Source organism: Dermochelys coriacea, chromosome 6 (assembly GCF_009764565.3).
Source record: "Dermochelys coriacea isolate rDerCor1 chromosome 6, rDerCor1.pri.v4, whole genome shotgun sequence".
Classification (NCBI taxonomy): domain Eukaryota; kingdom Metazoa; phylum Chordata; order Testudines; family Dermochelyidae; genus Dermochelys; species Dermochelys coriacea.
Window position 1 is genome coordinate 105,309,997 of NC_050073.1, and position 22,485 is coordinate 105,332,481.

General features: G+C 45.3%; 1 protein-coding gene across 4 annotated transcripts in view; it reads right to left on the minus strand.

Moving 5' to 3' along the window:
• DEGS2 (delta 4-desaturase, sphingolipid 2) overlaps positions 1-21,513 on the minus strand; it is a 32,203-nt gene extending 10,690 nt beyond the window's left edge. For 3 of the 4 annotated variants that reach the window (XR_006281888.1, XR_006281889.1, XR_006281890.1), the window contains exons 1-2: positions 21,366-21,513; positions 3,832-4,567 (exon numbers count right to left, since the gene is read on the minus strand). Coding sequence is in view for 1 of the 4 variants with exons in the window: in XM_038406725.2 (XP_038262653.1) it covers positions 3,832-3,887; positions 21,366-21,447 (138 nt within the window). In the remaining 3 variants the exon portion in view is untranslated. The remainder of the gene's footprint in view (positions 1-3,831; positions 4,568-21,365) is intronic. The other variant, XM_038406725.2, reaches the window with a different exon arrangement.
• Positions 21,514-22,485: the final 972 nt, after the last annotated feature.

Sequence of the window (22,485 nt, forward strand, 5' to 3'; positions counted from 1 at the left end):
TTCCAAAAACCAGAGTAGTCTGTACACACTCACCTGCAAGTGGGACACGCTTCCAGACAAGTCCATGACTCTCAGCTAGTTTCACACCACCACCCCCCCACATCTGTCCATTTTATACAGTGTCCTCCTCCCCCACCCCCACCCCCTGGATTCGTCAGTGAGGAGGTGGGAAGAGGCACAAGTGGTTGTTTGAGGGCCATGAAGAGGCAGGGGTCACATTACTGTTTTTGCTAGTGTCCCTTTTTCAGGTCTCACTAGTCTGGAACACGTGCCTCACAGCCATCCCAAGCCCCCTCCCAGCAGAAGTACACACATTCACTTATGGAACACTATTTTGTTTGTGTGTGCAGAATGTACTCACTAACCTTGCTCTGCTTGGCATTGCAGAAGCAGATATCTTTTCACATTTTACAGCATATTTCACATTCACATTTTAAAGCATAATCAAAACTTTAAAATTAAAGCTACTTTCAGGAAGGCTGTCCCCTGCATTCCTCTCACTGGAAGCAGGGAAGCTTTGAGGGAGCCAAGACCAGCTGAAAACTAACTTGACTAATTTTGGGTCTGTCACCACCCTACTCCAGGCACAGGTGGCAGAGCCATCACCTGAAGGGAAAGAGAACTTTGGAGCAGGCATGGAAAGCCACTTAAAGAGTAACACCTGCACGTCCCCACAGATGCCGGCACTGAAGTAGCTCGCATTGAGCCTGTACAGGAGGAGCCATGCACAAGGATTGCTCAGATTCAGTGTGCCCACAACAGTCATGGGGATACTTGTGAAGTGTCAGGAGTACTTGCATGGACAGAGCATTACAAGCATAAAGTGGTGCTTGAATCAATATAGAGAACACCAGAGTTCTCTGCAGTAAACAGCAGTAAAGTGGAGTCCATGCCATAACTTTGCCTCAGCTTCTCCACTCCTTTTATATCCTTCTCTCCTGTTGGCCTGTACACAAAGCCTCCAAATATTCCATATTTAAATCCCTTCCTAAAAGGGGTTCTTCCATAAAGCCCAGCATCAACCACAAAAGCAAGAAGAGCTGTTAGGCACTTGTAACAAAACAGAGACCAAGGCAAAGCCATCCCTGGCCATCGACTTAGACTTCCAAGAGTGACATTTTGATTACCTAATTTTAGACATATAAACATGGCAGGATTTTCAGACAGTGAATACTTAGCACTTTCTGAACATCAAGCCAATTTCATACATTTCAGTTTCAGGGACCTATAACTGAAGCATCTACAATCACTAGTCACTTTTGGCCCGTGTCTCTGAACTGTGTTTTCAAGGGTTCAAATAGATTCCAAGGCCAAAAGGAACCACTGTAATCATCTAGTCTGACCTGTAGAACACAGGCTATAGAACGTTCCCAAAATTATTCCTAGAACAGATCTTTTAGAAGAACATCCAATCCTGATTTAAAAATGATCAGTGATGGAGAATCCACCACAACCCTTGGTAAGTTGTTCCAATGGTTAATTACCCTCACTGTTAAACATTTACCTTATTTCCAGTCTGAATTTGTCTAGCATCCTCTTTCAGCCATTGGATCATGTTAAAACTTTATCTGCTAGATGGAAAAGCTAGTTATCAAATATTCATTGCCCATGTAAATACTTTAGTCTAATCAAGTCACCCCTTAAATTTCTCTTTGTTAAGCTAAAAAAATTTAGCTCCATGAGTAACATGTAAGACAGGTTTATAATTCTTTAAACATTCTCATGGCTCTTCTCTAAACCCTCTTCAGTTTATCAGCAGCCTTCTTGAATTGTGAGCACCAGAACTGGACACAGTATTCCACCAGCAGTTGCACGAGTTCCAAATACAGACGTAAAAACTCCTACTCAAGATTCCCCTATTTATGCATCCCCAGGTTTGCGTTAACTTCTTTTTGGCCACAGCATCACACTGGCAGCTCATGTTCAGTTGATTATTCCCCATGACCACCAAATCTTTTTCAGAGAGTTACTACTTTCCAGGGCAGAGTCCCTCATTAATTAAGTATGGCCTACATTCATTGCTCCTAGATGTGTACATTTACTTTGAGCCATACTAAATTATAATATTGTTTGCTTGCACCCAGTTTACCAAGCTATCCAGATAGGTCACTAATTCAGAGCAATCTTATTTGCCACTTCCCCCCCACCATTTTTGGGTCATCTGCAAACTTTATCAGTGATTATTTTCTTCCAGGTAAGTGTTAAATAGCATAGGGTCAAGAACTGTTCCCTGCAGGACCCCACTAGAACATACCATTCAATTATGATTCCTTGTTTATAGGTTTCAAATGTAACTATCTGTTAGCCATTTTAAATCCATTGAAATGTGCACCATTTTATATTGTGCTAGCTTTTTAATCTAAATGTCAATCAGTACCAAGTCAAATACCTTACAGAAGCCTAAGTATATTATGTCAAGACTTACCTTTATCAACCAAACTTGTAATCTCATAAAAAAAAGTCATTGTGACAGAATCTATTTTCCATAAACCCATGTTGATTTGCATTAATCACATTCCCCTCCTCTAATACTTTATCAAGTCCCGTATCAGGTACTCCATTAATTTGCCCCGTTGTCCGTGTCAAGTTGGTAAGCTCGGTGAGGCTGAATCCAAGCCCTCATGTTCTGTTCAGCACCAAACACAGGGTCTGCAGTTACACTTCTTTACAACTCAACTGGTCCTGTGATCACGTCACCAGTTCCACTTGATAAATTGTTGCTGTTTCTAGTTTACACAGAAGCAACCAACTCATTTTTAAGCTATTCACAGATCCTGTTCAAGAACAGCCAAAGAGGATTTTGACACTAAATGTAAATAATCTGAGCCACCTCAACATCTGGTATGCAGAGTAGGATGTTGCATTGCCAACTTAGTGTACACAGCAGACACATGTGGCCATCTCAGCTATCCCCATGTACAGGAGCAGCTGAAGTTCTCTGGGGGGCGGGGGCATAAGCACCCAAACCATGGCCCCGCCCTTCCGCACTGTCCCTTCCCCACCCGAGGCCCCGCCCCTCCACTGCCCCTTCTCATTTGTAAAAGTGGGGGGGGCCATGGCCCCCTGCCCCCCATTCCAGTGCCCCTGCCCATATATGAAGGGCATCATTTTAGACTAGAGGTACCTCCATCCCATAAAAACACACTCATCTATTTCCACCATTGCACATATACTGTACAGCAGTGGTTCTCAAAGCTGGTCCACCGCTTCTTCAGGGAAAGCCCCTGGGGGGCCAGACCGGTTTGTTTACCTGCCGCGTCCGCAGGTTCGGCCAATTGCGGTTCCCACTGGCCACGGTTCGCCGCTCCAGGCCAATGGGGGCTGCGGGAAGCGGCGTGGGCCAAGGGACATGTTGGCCGCCCTTCCCGCAGCCCTCATTGGCCTGGAGCGGCGAACCACGGCCAGTGGGAACTGCAATGGCTGAACCTGCAGACGCGGCAGATAAACAAACCGGTCTGGCCCTCCAGGGGCTTTCCCTGAAGAAGCATCGGACCAGCTTTGAGAACCACTGCTGTACACACCATAATAAGCTGAAGAGGCCGAACTTAGGAAGTTGAAGAGTTGGAACTCTTAGGTAATGTTTTTCATGCAAAAGAAATCATCTTATTGTTAAACCTCCTTGCACTGTCTGTGTGTAAACCTCCGCGCCCGTGTCCCCTCTCCCCCCTGCATTCCCATTTCTGGCTCTGACTTCTATTTTCTCCCACAATGGCCTTTTGGCAGGTTGAAAGATGTGCTTTAGCCTTAGTTAAAAGTGGCTATTGCTATAATACACGCCATTCCAAATTAAACTGCTCTAGTAACTTTTACAAGGATCCACATATATACTACCATTGGCAGCTTGCATCCAGGAATGCTCGGGAAATCATGGTGCTCCATGTGGTAGCCTGCATTAAAGGTGATCCAGTTGAGAGGTCCATAATAAGAATAGGTTCATAGCCTTTAAGAACATGTAATGTTCTGCTATGAAGTGACCGGCAATAGGATGCAAACCCATGCAAAGTAACGTGCCTGATATAAATAACAATAGGCTTCAGGCCCCATAGGTAGTAGATTATAAAATCAACAGAGAATTGTACCAGGGCATTAAATATTTCCATCTGAGTAACTGTTTTGGGGTTCCACATAAAGAGGTCTCAGGCCATAGAAGAATGGTTGGAGGATGAGCAAAATAAATTTCCGAACGGAGTGCAAAAGAACCAGCCTTCGAAGTCAGTGGAACATCCACATCCAAAGTGTCTCCACCAAGGTATCGATGATGGTCAATGTGGTATTTCTTGAAGGAGGCGGAGTAAGGAAGTCCAATTGGCAGGTTGGCAAACACTGCAAACCATCTATTCCACTTAGCTGCTTGTTACCCAAGGCAACATGTGTGAAATATCATGGATGCTAGCGCCATTGAGTGATTGATGCAGCCCCCAAAAGCATAAGCCCAAAAGAAAATCCATTTTCCAAGATAAATCTTTCACCAAGTAGCAAAACTAGAAGCTGTGTCAACACCATTTCCGACCACAATCCATTTTAAGTGGGATCTGGTCCCATTAGAGATTTAATTGTTGGATATTTGCTGAAAGGGGGGAGAGAGAAACAAAACAAAACAAAATTAACTCATTAAGTATCAGGAAAGTAAGCATGGTCACCGCTTGCATTCCTCTCTAATTTCTTCCATTAAGTTTATGCACAGGGGCCTAGTCTTGTTGAAAGTAATGCACAGGTACAGAATTACTCCCATGCAGTATGCATTAACCCTACTGAAAGGGTAGTTTCAAACACTGTTACCCTGCATCAAGCCTCTCTTGAGCAAGTGTACAGCCCTGATGTCTGGTCCCTGGTACCATGTGCACTGGGAAGTGGGATGGGGAATGTGTGGTTGTATCCTAAGAGCCACTAAAGTAAAAACTTAAGGAGCACCTTGTGTCAAGCGAGTCACTCCCTTGGCTACTTAACCTGATCTGATGGTCATTTCTCTGCTCTGGATAAGGGCAGACTGATGGTAGACCCATAGAATGGACCCCAAAGTAGACAGAGATGTTTTGACACCCACAAACCAGGGATGCTAACAGGGGGGTCAGAATATTGGACACAAGACACATCCACAGAAAGTACTTTTGTGCTCTTTTGTACAGACCCTAATAAGGGAAAAACAAGCATTTTACTCATTAATCTGACCTTTTAAAAATCACTAATGGTTTATCATGAACCAGTCCTTGTTTGCACCGACAACATAAGAGAAACCAATGTTACAATTATCAGGAGAAAAGGAAGGAAGATAAGTGGTAGATTTCCATATCTTTGTGTTCATTAGCCTTAGTAAAGTTAAATACCAATGACAGGTATGAATGCCACCCAGAAAAATCCATAACAACCTGATATAGCTCTGATTGTCTTCACAGCACCATGGAAAAATATTGCAAAGAGCTAAGACATCTATTTATCCCCCAGGCTAGTTCAAGATTGCTGCCTACAGAACATTTACTAATGCTCTGTCCAATCCAATTTGAAGTAGTTATCAATATATGTAGCTACAGCATTAGACAGACATTTGTTATATGGTAGGAACATATTTCTGATATAAAAGATGTAAAGTATTTGGCAACATACTCCTTCAATTGATCAGGGTGTCCTATTTAGCACTTTACTCTTTTGGGTGTGTATCTATATGAAGTTCTATTTTAGCTGCTAAACCTCAATTTACACAACATGATGGGATAGAATTAGTGTGTAGTCAAAGATACTGATGCTGCTCAGCATTTCCAGTTAATACTAGCTGTTGGGGAACACTGAAACCCTTGGATGAAGGTGCTCTATAAAGGCAGAGTATTTGTTACTTTAAGTGCCCATAACAGGAGCTGTGGATATTCATGGAGCATCATGCACTTTAACATTGTCACTATTGAAGAAAAAAAAAAAAGAAGAAACCACCATATGTTTTACATAAGGATCATGAATTCAGATTCTTCCAGAAGGTATTACACATTCTATAAAGAAAAGGAGTACTCGCTAAGGTGCCACAAGTACTCCTTTTCTTTTTGCGAATACAGACTAACACGGCTGCTACTCTGAAACACATTCTATAAGTTATGATTTATTCTTTACAACAAAATCAGATTAAATTTGACTAAATGTATTGTGGGGAAATCTTGGAATCTCTACTCATGCTCTTGCTTGGGAGCCGGAGGGTTGATTGGGTGGGATTAGATCAGACTGACTGAGGATGAAGAGGAGTTAAATTAATTAAATCAGGGTTAGAATTGGTCTCTGCAACCCAGTAACATCTCACAGTGGCCAATACCATATGCTTCAAGGAAAGGTGCAAGAAATTCTACAGAAGGCAGTTATAGAATGAGGTTTTATATCCTTATTAGATAGGATAAAAAAAAACCTCTGGATGTTCTCCCCCATGCCAAGTAGTCTGATTTTGAACCATAAGGAGCTTTTTGCTTCAAGATATCATGCAGCAATGAATTCATAGGTTACTTATGTAAAGATGTATTTCTTTTTATCACTTTAAATACGTTCCCTTCTGGTTTTGTTGAATGTTCACTTGATTTACAAGAGGAAAAAAGCCACAAGAATGTGCAATTTACTTTTGTGTCCCATTTCAATAAAGCCTCCCATTAGGTCCCTTCTTTAAAGAAATCCTATATCCTTTCCAGTTTTTTCGCACATGGGAGTCTATGTCCTTATCACCCATCTTTGGAGTCTTTTGTTTCTGCACTACACATATTAGTAAGTATAACTCACATGGGGAAAGTTATAGGATCAATTTCTTAATCTGGGAACAGTGGCTGCAAACTGTATTTGTGTCCACACTGGAGGATGGGTGAATTTGTATAATTAGACAAGTAAAATGTCATCTGACCATTACACCACATTTGCTATTTCATCAAGATCAGATTATGAAGGTGTGGAACAGTGCTGCTGTGGATACTGTAAACATCGGAGGCAATGCAAATAAGTTCTGTGACTTTGCAGCAGTGACAAGTATAACATATACAGGATATGGAAGTTTTGTACTAAAATAAAGATTCAATTAAATAGAAAAGTGAATTTCCATAATCTCAGTAATTGAGTATTATTTATAATGTGGAGGTTCCCAGAGGCCCCATTGTGCTGGGCACTGTACAAATACACAGGAAGACGCACCAGTCCTTAGAAGCTTGCAACATCACTTTTTTATTCCTATTACCAAAGTACATATGAGCCCTAGTCACAGACCAGGACCCTGTTGTATTACATGCAGACATGCCAAACCCGTAGGGGGGTGGGGAGGAGAGACACGCAGAAATTGGGCTTGTTTTTGGCTTAATTGGCTTGTGAGTTTCTTGTTTGCTAGTTTCTGGCTTGTAGCTTGTTGCTTGCTTTTTTTTTTTTTAATTGGCTTCTGGCAAGCAGGGGCAAGGGAGGGGGAAAAGAGTCAGGGGTGCACAGCGGGTCCACCAGTCCCAGACTGCATACCGGGGGGATCTAGTCACAAAGTGTTGGGGTTCTAGGGATTGGCTTGTTTTGAAATGGGATTAGCTGGATTTTTGGTTATTGTGAAACTCAGGGTGCTTATTTACCATGTGAAAGTTGGCAACTGTGATCAGGTGTGTATAAACATACATAATTTAACAACTGCCACGTTCTTATTTCAGATGAAGTTAGTAGATTTATTTAGTATGCATGGGATCATTTCTCAATACCCAGTCAGCTAGCAGGATTTAAGACACAAGGCCTTCACATAACATCTCATCCTGAAGGATGGCATCATGCAGTCCTTTGGTCAGATTTCCCACTGTAGGTATTAAATCACATACAGTGCATTTCTACCTAACAAAAACACCCACTGGAAAAATGTCTACTCATGTATTCAAAGGAAAGCATCTCCTGAATAGTTACACAATTCAGATGCTTGTCCATTATTTCAAAGCCATTTAGTAGCTTAGAGTATTTTTGCATACATATTTAAAAGATAATAGAATAGTTGACCAATTGTGCAATATATGACCCCTTGCACTAGAATGTAGGCACCAACCACATCTGAAAGCAACGTTTTCTGATCAAGCCATACTGATTGTATTGAAAGATACAGTAATAAGTACAGAAAAGAGCTTGCAGTCAATACAAGTACCTTACTATCTGTATAAATTTAGCTTAGGAACAAGACTGTGGTTAATTTCAGAAACACTGTACATAAGAAACCCCAAAGTAAATACTGGCATAATAGTAAATGGCACAGAAAGATTGTCCTTGGGTTAATACTGCCAAACATTTGACGACTAATTTTCACATACCTTTTAGTCTCCTATGCCATTATTGCACTGCCAGAAATAGAATTGAAAAAAATAGCTGAGATTTCTAGGCTTGCTGTACTGACATACAGTGGGGGAGAAGTGTGTGGGGGGGGGGGGGGGGGGGGGAGATAATGAGGCTCTTAAAAAGGCTCCTGGTTCACGAGAGCAGCGCATGCGAAGTGTTCATTACTTTGTTGCTCAGACATATGTAAAACATCATGGCACATGCTAATGAGGCTCAACTTTAATATAAAGGATAAATTTCATCCCTTAGAATAGTTGATCATAATTGATAATTGCAGTTTAACCATAACTAAAAGACGACATGCAGATGAATGAGATCCATTGACTAAGAAGAGCTATGTCAAAGTGGGTGTTTTATACAAGGTCAACATTTATTTATGAATCAGGCTAAGGTATTCCAAAAGGCATAGGAAGAAAAAACTTAAATGTTTTCACTTGAAAAAGTAACACACATTCAGAGCCTGGGATACTACCATGATAACTTTTCATGAATGCCTAAGTTCTTTGGCCTGTGTGGGCTAACAATAGCTATCAATCCTTTCCGTGTCCTAAACAGAAACAATGGTTCTTTAAGAAAATCTCATATAAGGCTACTTGAATTGCTTGTGCAGCACTACAGGTAGGAAAACTCATATTTTAATGGACATTTCAGCCCTTTGTTGTAGCACAGCAACTTAGTAAAGCATCCTTAATGGTAGGTGGTATTATTAGTACAGAGCAGAGAAGAGTAGCTCAAGGGGATGCTGGTCAGAGCCTACCTCAATTTGCTTTTTGCTTAAATAGGGCTTGTACAGTGTGAAAGGCTGTGAATAGTTCTAGAGGTAACAGATCTTTTAACACCCTGAAGCATTTTTGGCTCAAACATATAAACAGCATTGGACTAGAGTCTGAAACCCTCACTAGAAAAAGTGACTAAACAAACACTGACTACTTGCATTGCACAATGGAAGTAAGGGAAGGTTGCACTGTGTTGCGATGGTGCCACATTGTGTGGCCATACTGAATGAATGGTGTGAGAACATGGCTTGATATGACTGAACTACGAAAGAGGATTCTGGGAGCAGAATCCTTCTCTTAGCATCAGGCATATGCCAGAGGTGAAACTGACTGGCTCCATGCTGCATGTATGATCAATATTGATCTTTGAGTCAGCAAATATGTCCACTTGAAGGCAAACAACATGTGTAGAACATCTTGAATGGATCCTGGGCTGATTGGGGCATCTCGACCCTGTTGAAGGACATCACGCAGGGGGCTGAAGTGAATGATTGATAAGGGAGTGAATGTGGGGTAATATTCAGTTGGCACCACTCTGCAGTCTCCTCCTAAAGTATTAATTGGGTAAAAATTAGTAGCCACGTGCCCACTTTTAAGACATGTGACTCCTTTGAAGACAGAGTATAAAAATCAAGCAAATTAAATTACTGTTGAGGGATTCCTTAATTAACGCTTAAAGAAGCAATGCTGCTAGACAGAGTAGCCAAAACTCTGCTCCGTGGGCTCAAGTAGGACTGTGAACCAGAGGGGTCTCCAGGCAGCCAAGGTCTTGCCTCAAGGGAATCCGAGACAGACCAGAGGGCTGAGGAGACCAGACCTGGAGAGAAGCAGCCGTCCATAGAATTGGTAACCACTTTCTCTGTTTGCCAAGCAGGAACTGCGTGAGGCTAGCACAGAGCCTGTTTGTGTATGTTTGTGAAAGAGAGGCTCACTAAGAGGAATGTATAGCTTAACGTATAGTTCTTAATGTCTAACATAGGAGTTATGTGCTTAATATAACCCTTTACAGCATGTGTAATTTCTTCTCAAACTGCAGTGTATGCAAGATAATTACTGTGGACCTTTTTCACTAGTATGACAGTAATCTGCTCCACCGGGAGCCATTAAAGATCCATTCAGGGGTAGTAGCCCCTTGGTGCCAACCACTACACTTTTAGAATGGAGACATCTCCTCCCTGCAGAGCTACCTGCCATTTTGTATTCAAAGGTAGCCTCCTCCAGGCACTGTGCTCTTTCATGGACATCTTATTTTTTGTTTTGTAGGGTTCCCTCATGCAATGAAGGTCATGATTGAGAGTAGATGGCTGTTCTTTGTGTATGGGAAACAAACCATTTTGTAATTATTTCTTTTAATAATCTAAGTTACTAGCAACAAAATTAAGGACGTTTACCCTAAAAATATCTCTTTAAAAGGTTCAGAATGAGGAGCATTAGTAGGCTACAAGTCATTAACTAGTAGTTGCTCACTGAGGTCACCCCAATCAAAAATGGTTTTGAAAATACTGTAGCACATTAGAGTCAGTCATCTTGTTACATGAATGTCATATGTGAAACTTGTGCTGTGGAATTAGTCTTCCCACATATGAGACCCCTCAGCCAAATAGGTGCAGGGCAGGATTATAGCTACACAAATAGAGATTTCCAATTACAGTTGGAGAAATCTTTTCAACATGGCAAGAAATAAATAGCAGATAAAACCTACTATTATTGGCAGAGGCTACTGCTCTGTGCTCCCTCTCTGCATCAAGAATGGCAGTTGATCTCTTGCTCTGGGCTCCCACAAGTGTTGTCTCAGAGATCTGAGCAAGTAGTCCATTCTCACATGCAGAGCAAGAGGTGGAGATCCAATCAGACCTGCAAATGGCAGGATAATGGGGCCATTTCTCCTTGCTGACATGAGAAGCTCACATCGTATATTTAATGTTTATAGTGGCATAATTATGCCCAGCATGTTAGAGAGAAAGACAGAAGGGATGCTGTATGGCAATAGTAAGGAAAGGGAACTCTAAATAAGTAGGGGTTGAAACTATACTTGTTTTTAGCAGAGACGAAGTTTTATTCCCTCATGCTCCTCTTTACTTTGACTCATGACTAAATGACAATAGCAGGAACATCCATGTGCAATGGAAGTAAGGACATTCTTCATCACATCAGGCTTTCAAAGGGCCTTATAAGCAAAGGGGAAAAAACCCAGTGACAGCTGGGCCCCCAAGACAGTGCCCAGTTAAACATGAAGTCACTCTGTAGTTACTCCCTGCCAGAACAAATAAGAGGCACCCAAAAGCACAGCATATTTAACCTTACCACACTGCTGCACCCTTTAATTGATCTGGTATTTATATGGAAGAAGGATCAAAGTAAATGTATTTTCACTTCATTCTCTCATGAAAAGACTGTTTTTCAGCAGCTCACCAGAATGAACAAACCCTTTTTTGTGTTTTAATCCCTCCTTTCACCCACAACCCCCAGCAAGCTATCTTGGGGATACTAGCACCACATAATGTATCATGATAAACTAGAAGGCTTTAGATACAGAAATATTGCACTCACCAACCCTTAAACTCCCTTCCCCCACCCCCGTTTTGGCCTAGGTGAGGCAATATATCCCCCATAGGTGGCCAAGGATTTCCTAATTTCTCTATTCCCTCGTAGACCTCTTGGACCAGATGAGGACTGGATAGATTCTGTTCAGAAACCCTCAATACAAATTTTAATTAACCACCAGGTGTGCTGTTGAGTGACAAGAGACACTGCAACCCATGGGATGTTTGTGGTGATTTTGTGTTATTCTCAATGTTGGCCCAAAAGCGACAGTTTGATATTGAGAAAGAGAGCAAAGCCAGTACTACTGCAGGTATTATAAATTAGAAAAGTATTTGCTATTAGGAGACCAAGGACCAAAAAATGTAGGACACTAGCCTAAATATTCCTGAAAAGTCACTCAAGGAGTCAAAATATACAAAAGCAAGGAACATTTTTTACAATCTGAACTTCAGTTAGTCTTAATTTGAGCAAGTCAAATAAAATAACTATTTAGTCTAAATGAGAGGTTGGTTGCGATGTTCCCTAAACATATCTGGGCTTTCAGATGGGATGGTTTATTTCAGATTAAAAGAATCAGTGAAGACAAAGTGTAAGTCTCCATGAGAGAAGCATAATATACAAGTGTCAACAGCAGCCATTTTGAACTCACTCATCACAAGAGTGTGCTTTTTAGGTACAGTAAGGTGCCCAATGTACTGCAGGATACATAGTAAAAACAGCCTTAGGCCACATACCGATGCAGCTGTTGCCACTGTAAAATCTCCCATGTAGCCACTCTATGCTGACAGGAGAAAGCTCTCCCATCGACATAATTAAACCACCCCCCATTAAGCGTCTGTAGCTATGTCAGCAGGCAGACTGCCTCCTGCTGACATAATGCTGTCCACAGCAGCACTTCTGGTGGTGTAATTTGTCGCTCCGGGGTATTTTTTTTCCCTCCCACCCCTTGAACACCACAAGTGCACTAACAAAATTGCTAGTGTAGATATAGCAGCCAATAGCCTCTATGCCAATGATTCCAACCATAAAGTCAGACACCAGAAAGCAATGGTGATTTTTTGCAGTAGCTCACTAAGGCTATGTCTACACTACAGCCTAAGTCACAAAACTTACGTTGCTCATTCACACCCAAGTTACACAAACATAAGAACTTGTTTCAGAGTAGCAGCCGTGTTAGTCTGTATTTCGCAAAAAGAAAGGAGTACTTGTGGCACCTTAGAGACTAACAAATTTATTAGAGCATCAGCTTTCGTGAGCTACAGCTCACTTCATCGGATGCATTTGCTCCTCTGTTTTTCCACCAAATGCATCCGATGAAGTGAGCTGTAGCTCACGAAAGCTTATGCTCTAATAAATTTGTTAGTCTCTAAGGTGCCACAAGTACTCCTTTTCTTTATAAGAACTTGTGTGCACAATGCTATGTCAGTGGGAGAGGTTCTCCTGTTGACAGCGTACGCTGCTCACAGAAGTGGTTTTTTTATGTCAATGGAACAGCTCAACCCCGTTGGCATAGAGCATCTTCACCAGATGTACTAGAGCTGCGCCACAGCAGTGCTGCACATATAGGCATAAGTCTCTTCACAAAAAAGACTTACCCTCTATTGTAAGAGCAAAGATGGCCATACTGGGTCAGACCAATGGTCCATCTAGCCCAACATCCTGTCTTCCAACAATGACCACTGCCAGAATGCTTCAAAGGGAACAGACCAGAACAGGGCAATCGAGTGATCCAGCCCCAGCATCTGGCAGTCAGAGGCTGAGGGACACCCATAGCATGGGTTGCATCCCTGACCATCAAGGCTAATAGCCACTGATGGACCTACCCTCCATGAACTTCTAATTTTTTTTTTAAACACAATTATAGTTTTGGCCTTCACAACATCCCCCTGGCAAAGAGATCCACAGGTTGAATATGCATCATTTACACTATTTTCCTTAACAGGAAACAAAAAGAATTTGTCCTCCTAGAGACCTGGGTAATTAGATTTAGAGTTAAAAGGTAAACCACTTTCAGCTATAACATTCAAAGCCAGCCACTGGCAAGGTTTAACTGATTCAGTCTTTATCTCAGCTGTATTTAAGCACCTTTGTTCTTTTAAAATAAGTTCTGTGAAGCAAAACACCATTCTCAGTAAAGTTTATTAGAATGTTTATAAACTAGACTTGATCGTGCATGCAAGTGAGGTCTCATTCTATCTAGGCCTTAATATTCTGCTCATTGTGCTATCTGGATGCCTTTATCTAACGGAAACTACATTTATTGTGTTTGAGTTATTGATTTTTAAATGGATGTTCTCCATCTTACAATTAAGAACTGGCACCACCCACTGTGGGTGAAAACAGTCAGGGCCAGGTAGTGACAGACACAGCACATCCTGGAGTCCAGGATGGGTTTCAATCTTATTATACCTGGTTGCAAACATAGGACACCTCCTGTACTTGCACCATACCTTCTAGCCCATATCTCATCAGGGAGAGTAGAATATTGACCTGCAGGGCTTCACACATGACCACTGGCTGATTGGGTCCTTTGTCTTCTCTATAAATTATCTGTCTTATGCTATAGAGTATAAAGGTAAATATGAACTAGGAAGCAAGTAGGAGTCAGCAAGGGCTTCCACTACCCTTAACACTACATGCAGGGAGAAGAAGAGAAATTTCTAGTCTGTATGGATACAGCACCAGGCAGGTGTCACTCTCAAATAATGGGATAGCCATGAGGAGGAGAGGGGAAGTGAGAAAGACAACAGGAAGGAGGAGAATAATGAGTAGGAACAGAACCTCAGAGGCTGAGGGGAAAAGAAAAAAGAATAAGATGAAGAAAAATTGGAGAATAAGAGCAATTAAATTCAAACAGAGGGCAAAAATGAAAGCAAGAAATGGGGGGGAGGGGAAGAAGGGGCACAAACAGGCTAAGGGAGCAAATCCAGTTCCTCCTTTGCCCCTGTTCAGGTATGAAGAGTTACATCATGGGATGGTCAGCAGTTCCAGACCTGTTGAACTCTGCTGCTGTGACATAAGATAGAGTGAAAGTCTATCCATCAGGTAGACAGACTATATTGTATAATCAAAATATTGAAACTCACTTTTTGAGCACTGGGCAGTTCGTACCAATTGTGGAGGATGACCATTACTGGCTCACAAGACGAGATGGTCAGAAAATAGTGAACATGTTTTGAAGTCTGAATTTTTTTATTTTTCTAGTCACCATCGCCCAAACATCCTTTTTCAGTGACAAAATGGAAGAAGAAAAGGAGAGAAATGGAAACAGGGGGGTGAGGGAGGAAGAGGGGACTAAAACAACTTTCATTTTTCTTTGAATTTTGTTGAAAAATTGGAACATTAAAAAACCTCTAACTCTTTCTGTTAAAGTTCTCTTTCAGGAGAGAGAACATTTCATCAGAAAAGTTTCAAATGAACAAATTCAGCTAGTTCTATTTCCACGTAATGGCCCACTGTGATGCAGGGTGCCATCTAGCAAAGGGTTCACATTGTTCTTTACCAGCAACTCCTGTCTGAGACCTGACAAACTCATACATCTAACACATTGCTTCCTTGGTGTTTATCCATAAAGGATAGCATATGAAGTCTCTTCTGAAAACTTGCAACTTATCAATACTCATTGTGAGATGTGTTTACAAGGAATAATGTAACTACGTTGAAAATTATGGCCTTGGAGTGAAAAAGTGAGTCACCAGGGAATCGTGTCACAGTAATAGGCCATTCAAGCAGGAGGGAGTTATCATCCCTCCTGGGCTAACCAATGACATAGTGTATTGTTCAATTGTCCACCTTTGCACCAATCCAGGAAAAAAAAAATCAATGAAAAACCATCAAAGAAACTATAAGCATCAAAACCATTTGCGACAAGGAATATGACAGTGAGAGGATGGTCCTGTTTGTGGATAAAGACAAAAGTTTGATTCAGTATATCACAGAGTGTAGAAAGACATTGTGCATCCATTCATTGAGGAGATACCTTGATGAATGAGGGTGCTTCATGAAAGATTGTGTCCTGGCTCCTTGGGGCCAAGAAACACTGCAAAAGACTAAACTTTGGGAGTGGGAATCTACACTATTAGATATTAATATTACTTTCCCACTGTGTTCTCATTTTGTTTTTATGTAATCATTTGTTTCCATCACTCACATTTATTTCTGTTTCAATCTCAATTTTCTAAGTTATTTTGTTTTACTATACTCAAAACAGAGGTGAAGTGATCAGAGGTAAAACTGCTAAACTATGGTGCACTGATCCATTGGGAACCAAGGATTCGGGATATCTGTGGGTATCCAGTGATTTGGGGATGGATATCACAAGGGAACACTTTGAAGTGACTCCAAGGCAAGGGTGCATCTATTGTCAATAGGTAGGGCTGGTATAGCCCAGAGGAGAGTGCTTGAGTGGCCAACAGGCTGCTTGTGTCAAGGAGGCTAGCACAGAAAAGATTCCCTTATGCTAAAGGCAGGTGGCCATAAGGTGACTCAGAGCTCTAGTTGCTCCAAGAAGTGTCACACTCATGAGAAAAAGAAAACCCATCAGAACACATACACATTTTTTCTATTTATTAAGTTGTTCCCCAGAAGGATGAATAAAGCACTGGACAAGGGCTCCAGAGACTGGGGATCAGCTCCCAGCTTGGGCCTAGCCATTCTGCTGGCTAGGATAGAAATAGTTTTTGCCCGCCCTCCTGCAGCTTTCCACATCTCCCCCTCTGCCCCAGGGGCTAAGCCAGTGGTGGGGAACGTTTTTCCCCCCCCCTATCAGGGGCCATTGACCCACAGAAAAAAAAAATCAGTCATGGGTCACAGCCCTGCAGGGGGGTGCGGAGGCTCGGGGCTTCCCCTAGGCTCTGGGGCAGCACCAGAAATGAGGGATTCAGGATGCAGGAGGGGACTGTGGCCTGGAGGTTGGGGTGTGGGATGGGGTGAGGGCTCCAGCTGGGGGTGCGGGCTCTGAGGCGGGGCTAGATATGAGGGGCCAGAGGCAGCTGAGGGTTGGGGCAGGAGGTTGGTGTGCGGGAGGAGGTTTGGGGTGCAGGAGGAGGTTCCAACCTGGGGCAGGGGTTCAGGATGTGGGCTCTGGCCAGGCAGTGCTTACCTCAGGCAACTCCCGGTCAGCGGTGCAACGTGGCTAAGGCAGGCTCTCTGCTTGCCCTGGCTCAGTGCTGCTCCCAGAAGTGCTGCCATGTCCAGCCCCTAGGTGGAGGGGCCAGGGGGCTCTGTGCCATGTGCATTGCCTGTGCCCACAGGCATCACCACCACAGCTCCCATTGGCCACAGTTTCCGGCCAATGGGAGCTGCGGGGGCAGCACTGGGGGCAGGGACAGCACACGGAACTTCCCTGATTGCCCCTGTGCCTAGTGGCTGCAGGGACATGCCGGTTGCTTCCAGGAGCTGACCAGACTTTTAACGGCCTGGTAACCACAGCTTTCCCCCACAGCAGGGAGAGTCAGTGCTTGTGGCTCCAGCCCTGCAGGGGGGCACCAACGCTCGGGGCTTCTGACCCATGGCGTGGAGACTTGCTGCAGGCCAGATCTGGCCCATGGGCCATAGTTTCCCCACCCCTGGCCTAATTAAAGAAAACCACAGCTAGCCAGTCAGAATGGAGCCCCCAAAAAGCCAGCCATTTGGAGCAGAGCAAAATAAATAAATAAATACAAACTAAATGGCACAGCAGCTTGGCACCCCTCGAAGCTGGCATTCAGAGCAACTGCTCTGTGCCCAACCCTAGAACTGGCCCTGACTACAAGCTTCCTGTGTTACAGTAACAACTGGTTCAAGGTAGTGCCTACATGAGTCCCACTGAGCTAAGCACTGTACAAACATATAAAGAGTCCCTCTCCTGAACAGCTTACTATCTAACTAGCCAGGACAGATGAAAGGTGGGAGAGAGAAGCATTATCCTGCTTTAAAGATAGGGAACTAAGACACAGCAGGATTAACTGAATTGTCTGAAATCCTACAGGAAGGCTGGCTGGGCCAGGGGTTCTGGTTCAGTTCCAGAATCCCACTCTACTGTCTTAACCACAAGACATATCTGCCTCTTTTACAAGTCATTTAAGAGCTGTGCCCCATTTCACAGGAAGAGATAATATCTCCCTACCTTATGGAGCGTTGTGAAGATACTAGCACGAGTACTTAGATTAGCAACAACACAGCTGTATTCTATACAATTGCAGCTGATGAGCAGCGCTGGATTTACAATAGTTCCAATGGCTCCATGGAGCTGGGCCCATGCTCAGAAGGGTCCCCGGCCTGCTCCACTTGCACTGCAGCCCGAGACCCCGCTGGCCCTACCCACCCAGCCCTTGCTCCTCTCGGCCTGCCTGCCAGCTGGCCGAGGCCTCCTCTCCACCCCCTGGCCCCAACAGCCGACTCCTCTCTCCCTGCCGGACCCCAGTGCACTTCTGGCTCTGGGCGTCTGCTTCCTACCACCTGTGGGGCCCCACCTGTGTCCCCGGAGCTGAGCCGTCTGGGACTGGTGCAGAAGCCTGGCCAGTCTCAGCCAGGTGGTTGAGGGAGACAGTGGGGGCTTGGCTGGGCCCCTCCAGGCAAGTCGGTCCTGAGGGAGCCCCGCTGGGGCAGGCCCTGGCCTGGCTGATTGTACCACTCTTGGGGGCCAGAGCGATTCCCCACCCCAGGACCAGCCACGGCTGCGCTGCCGGCTCAGCCCAGCAGGCACAGTCGCCTCCCAGCAGGGCCTGTGAGTGCGGCCGGGAGGCAGGGTATGGGGAAGGGGATCTCTGGGGGGTCTTAGAGGGGTGCTGGGTTGAGGGGGCAGGGAAGATCTGTGTTTGTTGGGGTACTAGGGAGTGGGGGTTCTGTGTGATGTGCTGGGTAGTTATGGTGGGGCTGGGGGTGTGCAGGGAGCTGTGCATTGTGGGGGATCTAAAGCGGGCACTGGGCACAGTGGGTTGGGGTGGGCGCTCTGTCCATAGGGAGTCAGGGAGGTGTTTGGGCGGGGGGGGGGGGCTGTGTGGTGTAGCATGGACCCACCCCTGAAGGGAAGGGGCATGATAGCACCACGGGCCAGGCAGGCCACTGTGCATCTGGCAACTGCTGGTTTTAAATAGTTTCCTCCACTGAGCTGGGCAGAGCAGGGCGGCCCCTGCCCTGCAATGCAACGCCCCCATTGCCTCTGGCTGGCCCTTCACTCTGGGGACTGACCTCCCGACACCATGCTCCACTGCCTTCAGGGGGGCCCACAATTGTTTGTCACCAGGCCCACAAAGGTTAATCCGGCCCTGCTAATGAATGTTTTTAGAGGTAGCCCCCATACACACACATTTCTGTACTGCAGCCTGGAAGTGAACATCATAGTGTACAAATGAGAAGTAGTAACCTATGACACACGAGTGGAAAGCATAGTGATTTTTGTGGCTTGGGTTCAAGCCCTGAAAAAACACACCAGAACACACTGTCTTATGTGCTTAACTACCATAATACTCATAGATTTATCTTATTTAAGAATCCTAGTCAATATACTCAATGCCTGTTTGATAATAGAATGCCAGGCTCTTTCCTCATTCATGTAACAAGAATTTAACTCTTCAAAAAAAAAAAAACTGTTCTAAGATTCCAGTTGTCTGGCTCAGAGGCTGGGAGAGTGGTCACGCAAAAGGAGAAGAAGAGGGGCTGTCTTGGGTGGGTGAGGTTATGTGCAGGAGGTCAAACTAGATCAGAGGCCTCTCACAAGAAAAATTTGGTGGTCTCAGAGTGCAGCCACCAACTCTTGCTGGCAGCCACTCTGACAATTTTTCCTAAAACACTTAATTAACTTTAGGGGAAAAAAAATAAATGTGCATGTATCAAGGTCCAAATCATTGTAGAGTTTTTTTGCAGAAGAAATAATCAACAGTTGTCTCTATTCTTTACTGGACCTAAACAGAATAGAAACACAAATAAGGTGCTTTGCATGTTTTGCTTTTAAAAAAAAAAAAAAAAAAAAAAAACTTGTAGCTAGCAAGTCTGTTACTGTGACAAGCGATTTGTTAATATTATTTTTCACAGCAGACTTTACTCCAGCCCCAGCAAGCTGGGGGGAAAATTAAGCCCTGGATGGGGAGGTGGGTAGGGAGAGGTGTGTGGGGGAGAGGCAGTGGCAATTGGGGGTGCAGATGGAGGGCTGGAGGAGGGCAGCAGAGGCCAAGGTGATGGTGGTGGGTTAACCTGGGTCCAGAACATGAAACCCTGTGGTTGGGGAGGAGCCCACCTCCACTTGGATGAAACCCGAGTCCCACTGCCCCCAGATAGGTAGTGAACTTCCACTCATCACCTGCTCCTACAGTGTTTGTGGCTCCAGAAGGGGACAGGGACCAACGCCTGCTGGTAGCCTGGGGCAAGGGCTGCTGCTTTGCCCCACTATCACCACCCAAGAGGTTGTGGCTGCACAAAAAGCCACCGGTGGCTGCATTTGTGAAACACTGAACTAGATGATCATGATGGTTCCTTCTGACCTTAAAGTCCAGAAGTCTACTTTTGAGGAAGTATCCCAAGGACCTCATTTTACTAAGAGGTAATTAGATTTGAATGTTTTGAAGTACTATATTTCTGGTGATCCAATCCCTGGTTATTATAAATCTTTACAGCTTTAATACCCATGCCAAGGCATATTGCGAGTCTCTAGAATGGGATTTTTTTTTTTTCTGGCTAGGGCATGGGTCCTATGAATTGCTGACCTCTTTGCCCCAACCTGTCAACTGTGCCTTGCAGGCCATTCTACACACCCTTAGAAAAATTGTACCCAGCTCTGTCCTGGAGTGAGCAGGGTGCATCTGATCAGCATCTGATCTTCACTTGATCTCTCCTGGCACTTGACATTTGGGTTACACTTCAGTACAACCCCCAGTATGGCTCATTGGCTTGCTGTTCCAAGCTGCAGCTGCTATTCTCTCCGAAAGGGAAGGCTGCTCAGTTCCAGTCTAAACTAACAGGTTTCAGAGTGGCAGCTGTGTTAGTCTGTATTCGCAAAAAAGTAAAGGAGGACTCGTGGCACCTTAGAGACTAACAAATTTATTTATTTGAGCATAAGCTTTCGTGAGCTACAGCTCACTTCACTGAAGCTTATGCTCAAAGCAATTTGTTAGTCTAAGGTGCCACAAGTCCTCCTTTTCTTTTTTTTAGTCTAAACTAACTTAGCTATGGGAAAACCTGCTAGATCAATAAGCCAGCGCCTTCCTTTGCAAGCAGGCCAGAAGGCTCCAGTAATAAGAGTTTGCAAGCTGGAGTAGGAATTTTCCTGCAGAACATGCCACAGCTGACCAGTTTAACCTTGCAGGCCTTAGGCCAGAGCAGTTGCTGCTGATTTCCCGATCCTGACTGAATCTCCCAGGGTTGAGGAGGGGGAAGGAAGGGTACAGAGAGGGAGAACAGGGCAAGGGAAGATTTTCACCCACAGGGCTTCGGAGCCACCGAGGAGACAAAGCAACTCCCCCACGACAGCAGCGTCCCCCGAAGGGCAGGGCAGGGCCGCCCTCTAGGCGCTGCAGCGGCTCCCCGGCGCGGGGGACGCGCTGCCTGCGGGAACGGGCGAGCGACGGAGGCAAAGCGGAGGGATGCGGCTCTGCCCCGAGAGCGCGGGGAGTCCCAGCGCGGGACTACAGCGGGGCAGGGCAGGGGCAGGGGCAGGGGCAAGGGGCAGAGCCGCTAATCGCCGTCTCGCCACGGGCGGCAGGAAAGCAGGTGCCTGCCCGCGACGGCTGCCGGCTGCCAGCCGCCGCTCACCGCCCTGCCCGCGCCTACCTAGGATCTCCCGCCGCCGCTGCGTGTGGGGCTGCTCCGTGTAAACCCACTCGAAGTCCCCGCGGGTGACCCTGTTGCCCATGTTCGCCCCGCCAGTGCTCCCAGCCGGCCCCGGGGCTTTATACCGCCTGGGCTCACCTGAGGGGCGGGGCGCAGGCTCGGCCCGGCCCCCGCCTCCCCCGCCCCGCCCAGCCCGGTTCCGGGACTGGCTGCTCCGTTCTGCCGCCAGCGCTTCCTCCCACCCCGGCCCCAGCCCTGCCCCGCGGCTCAGAGGGGAGGCCGGGTTGGGGGAGACACTGGGGTGAAATGTGGGTCAGACTGGTTACCCTGGCCCAGCTGCACCCGAATGGGATGGGTCAGGAAGCCAGGTGAGGGTGAGACTGGGTTACCTGGGGTGGGATGGGTCAGGAAGCCAGGTGAGGGTGAGACTGGGTAACCCCGGGGTGGGATGGGTCAGGAAGCCTGGTGAGGGTGAGACGGGTTACCTGGGTGGGATGAGGTGGGATGGGTCAGGAAGCGAGGTGAGGGTGAGACTGGGTAACCCCGGGGTGGGATGGGTCAGGAAGCCAGTGAGGGTGAGACTGGGTAACCCGGGGGTGGGATGAGTGGAAGGGGTGGAGTGCAAGAGTGAGACTGCAATGGGCTATGCTGGGTTACAGTGGCTGTGGAGGGTGGCCTGCCTTAGAAACTGATGGCTTGTGATGGGATGGGTTACTGGAAGGTGAGGGTGGGTTGGGTTGGTTGGGTTGGGAAAAAATGGGATGGCTCGTGTTAGAATAGGTTACACATGGCTGGGTTGGGATGTTGGATCATATTAAAGAAGTTCTGTATTAAAAAATTAAAATTTGACTCCCCATAGTTTAAATTCCAGGGTATTACTAATTAAGAGGTCTCTTGGTTTTTGGTACTTTTTCTCTCTGTGTGAAACTTACAAGCTGCTAATTGTGTTAGTACATTCTAAGACAGAGTCTGTTCTCAAAGCAATTCTTTGTAACAACAACAACTACTCACACAGAGAGAGACTCAAAGCAATACTCTGTAACAACAGAAACAGCACCCAGAGAATCCCTGCCCTTTTGTCGTATTCATCTCGCTTTGTTAACAATTGTGATTAAAATAG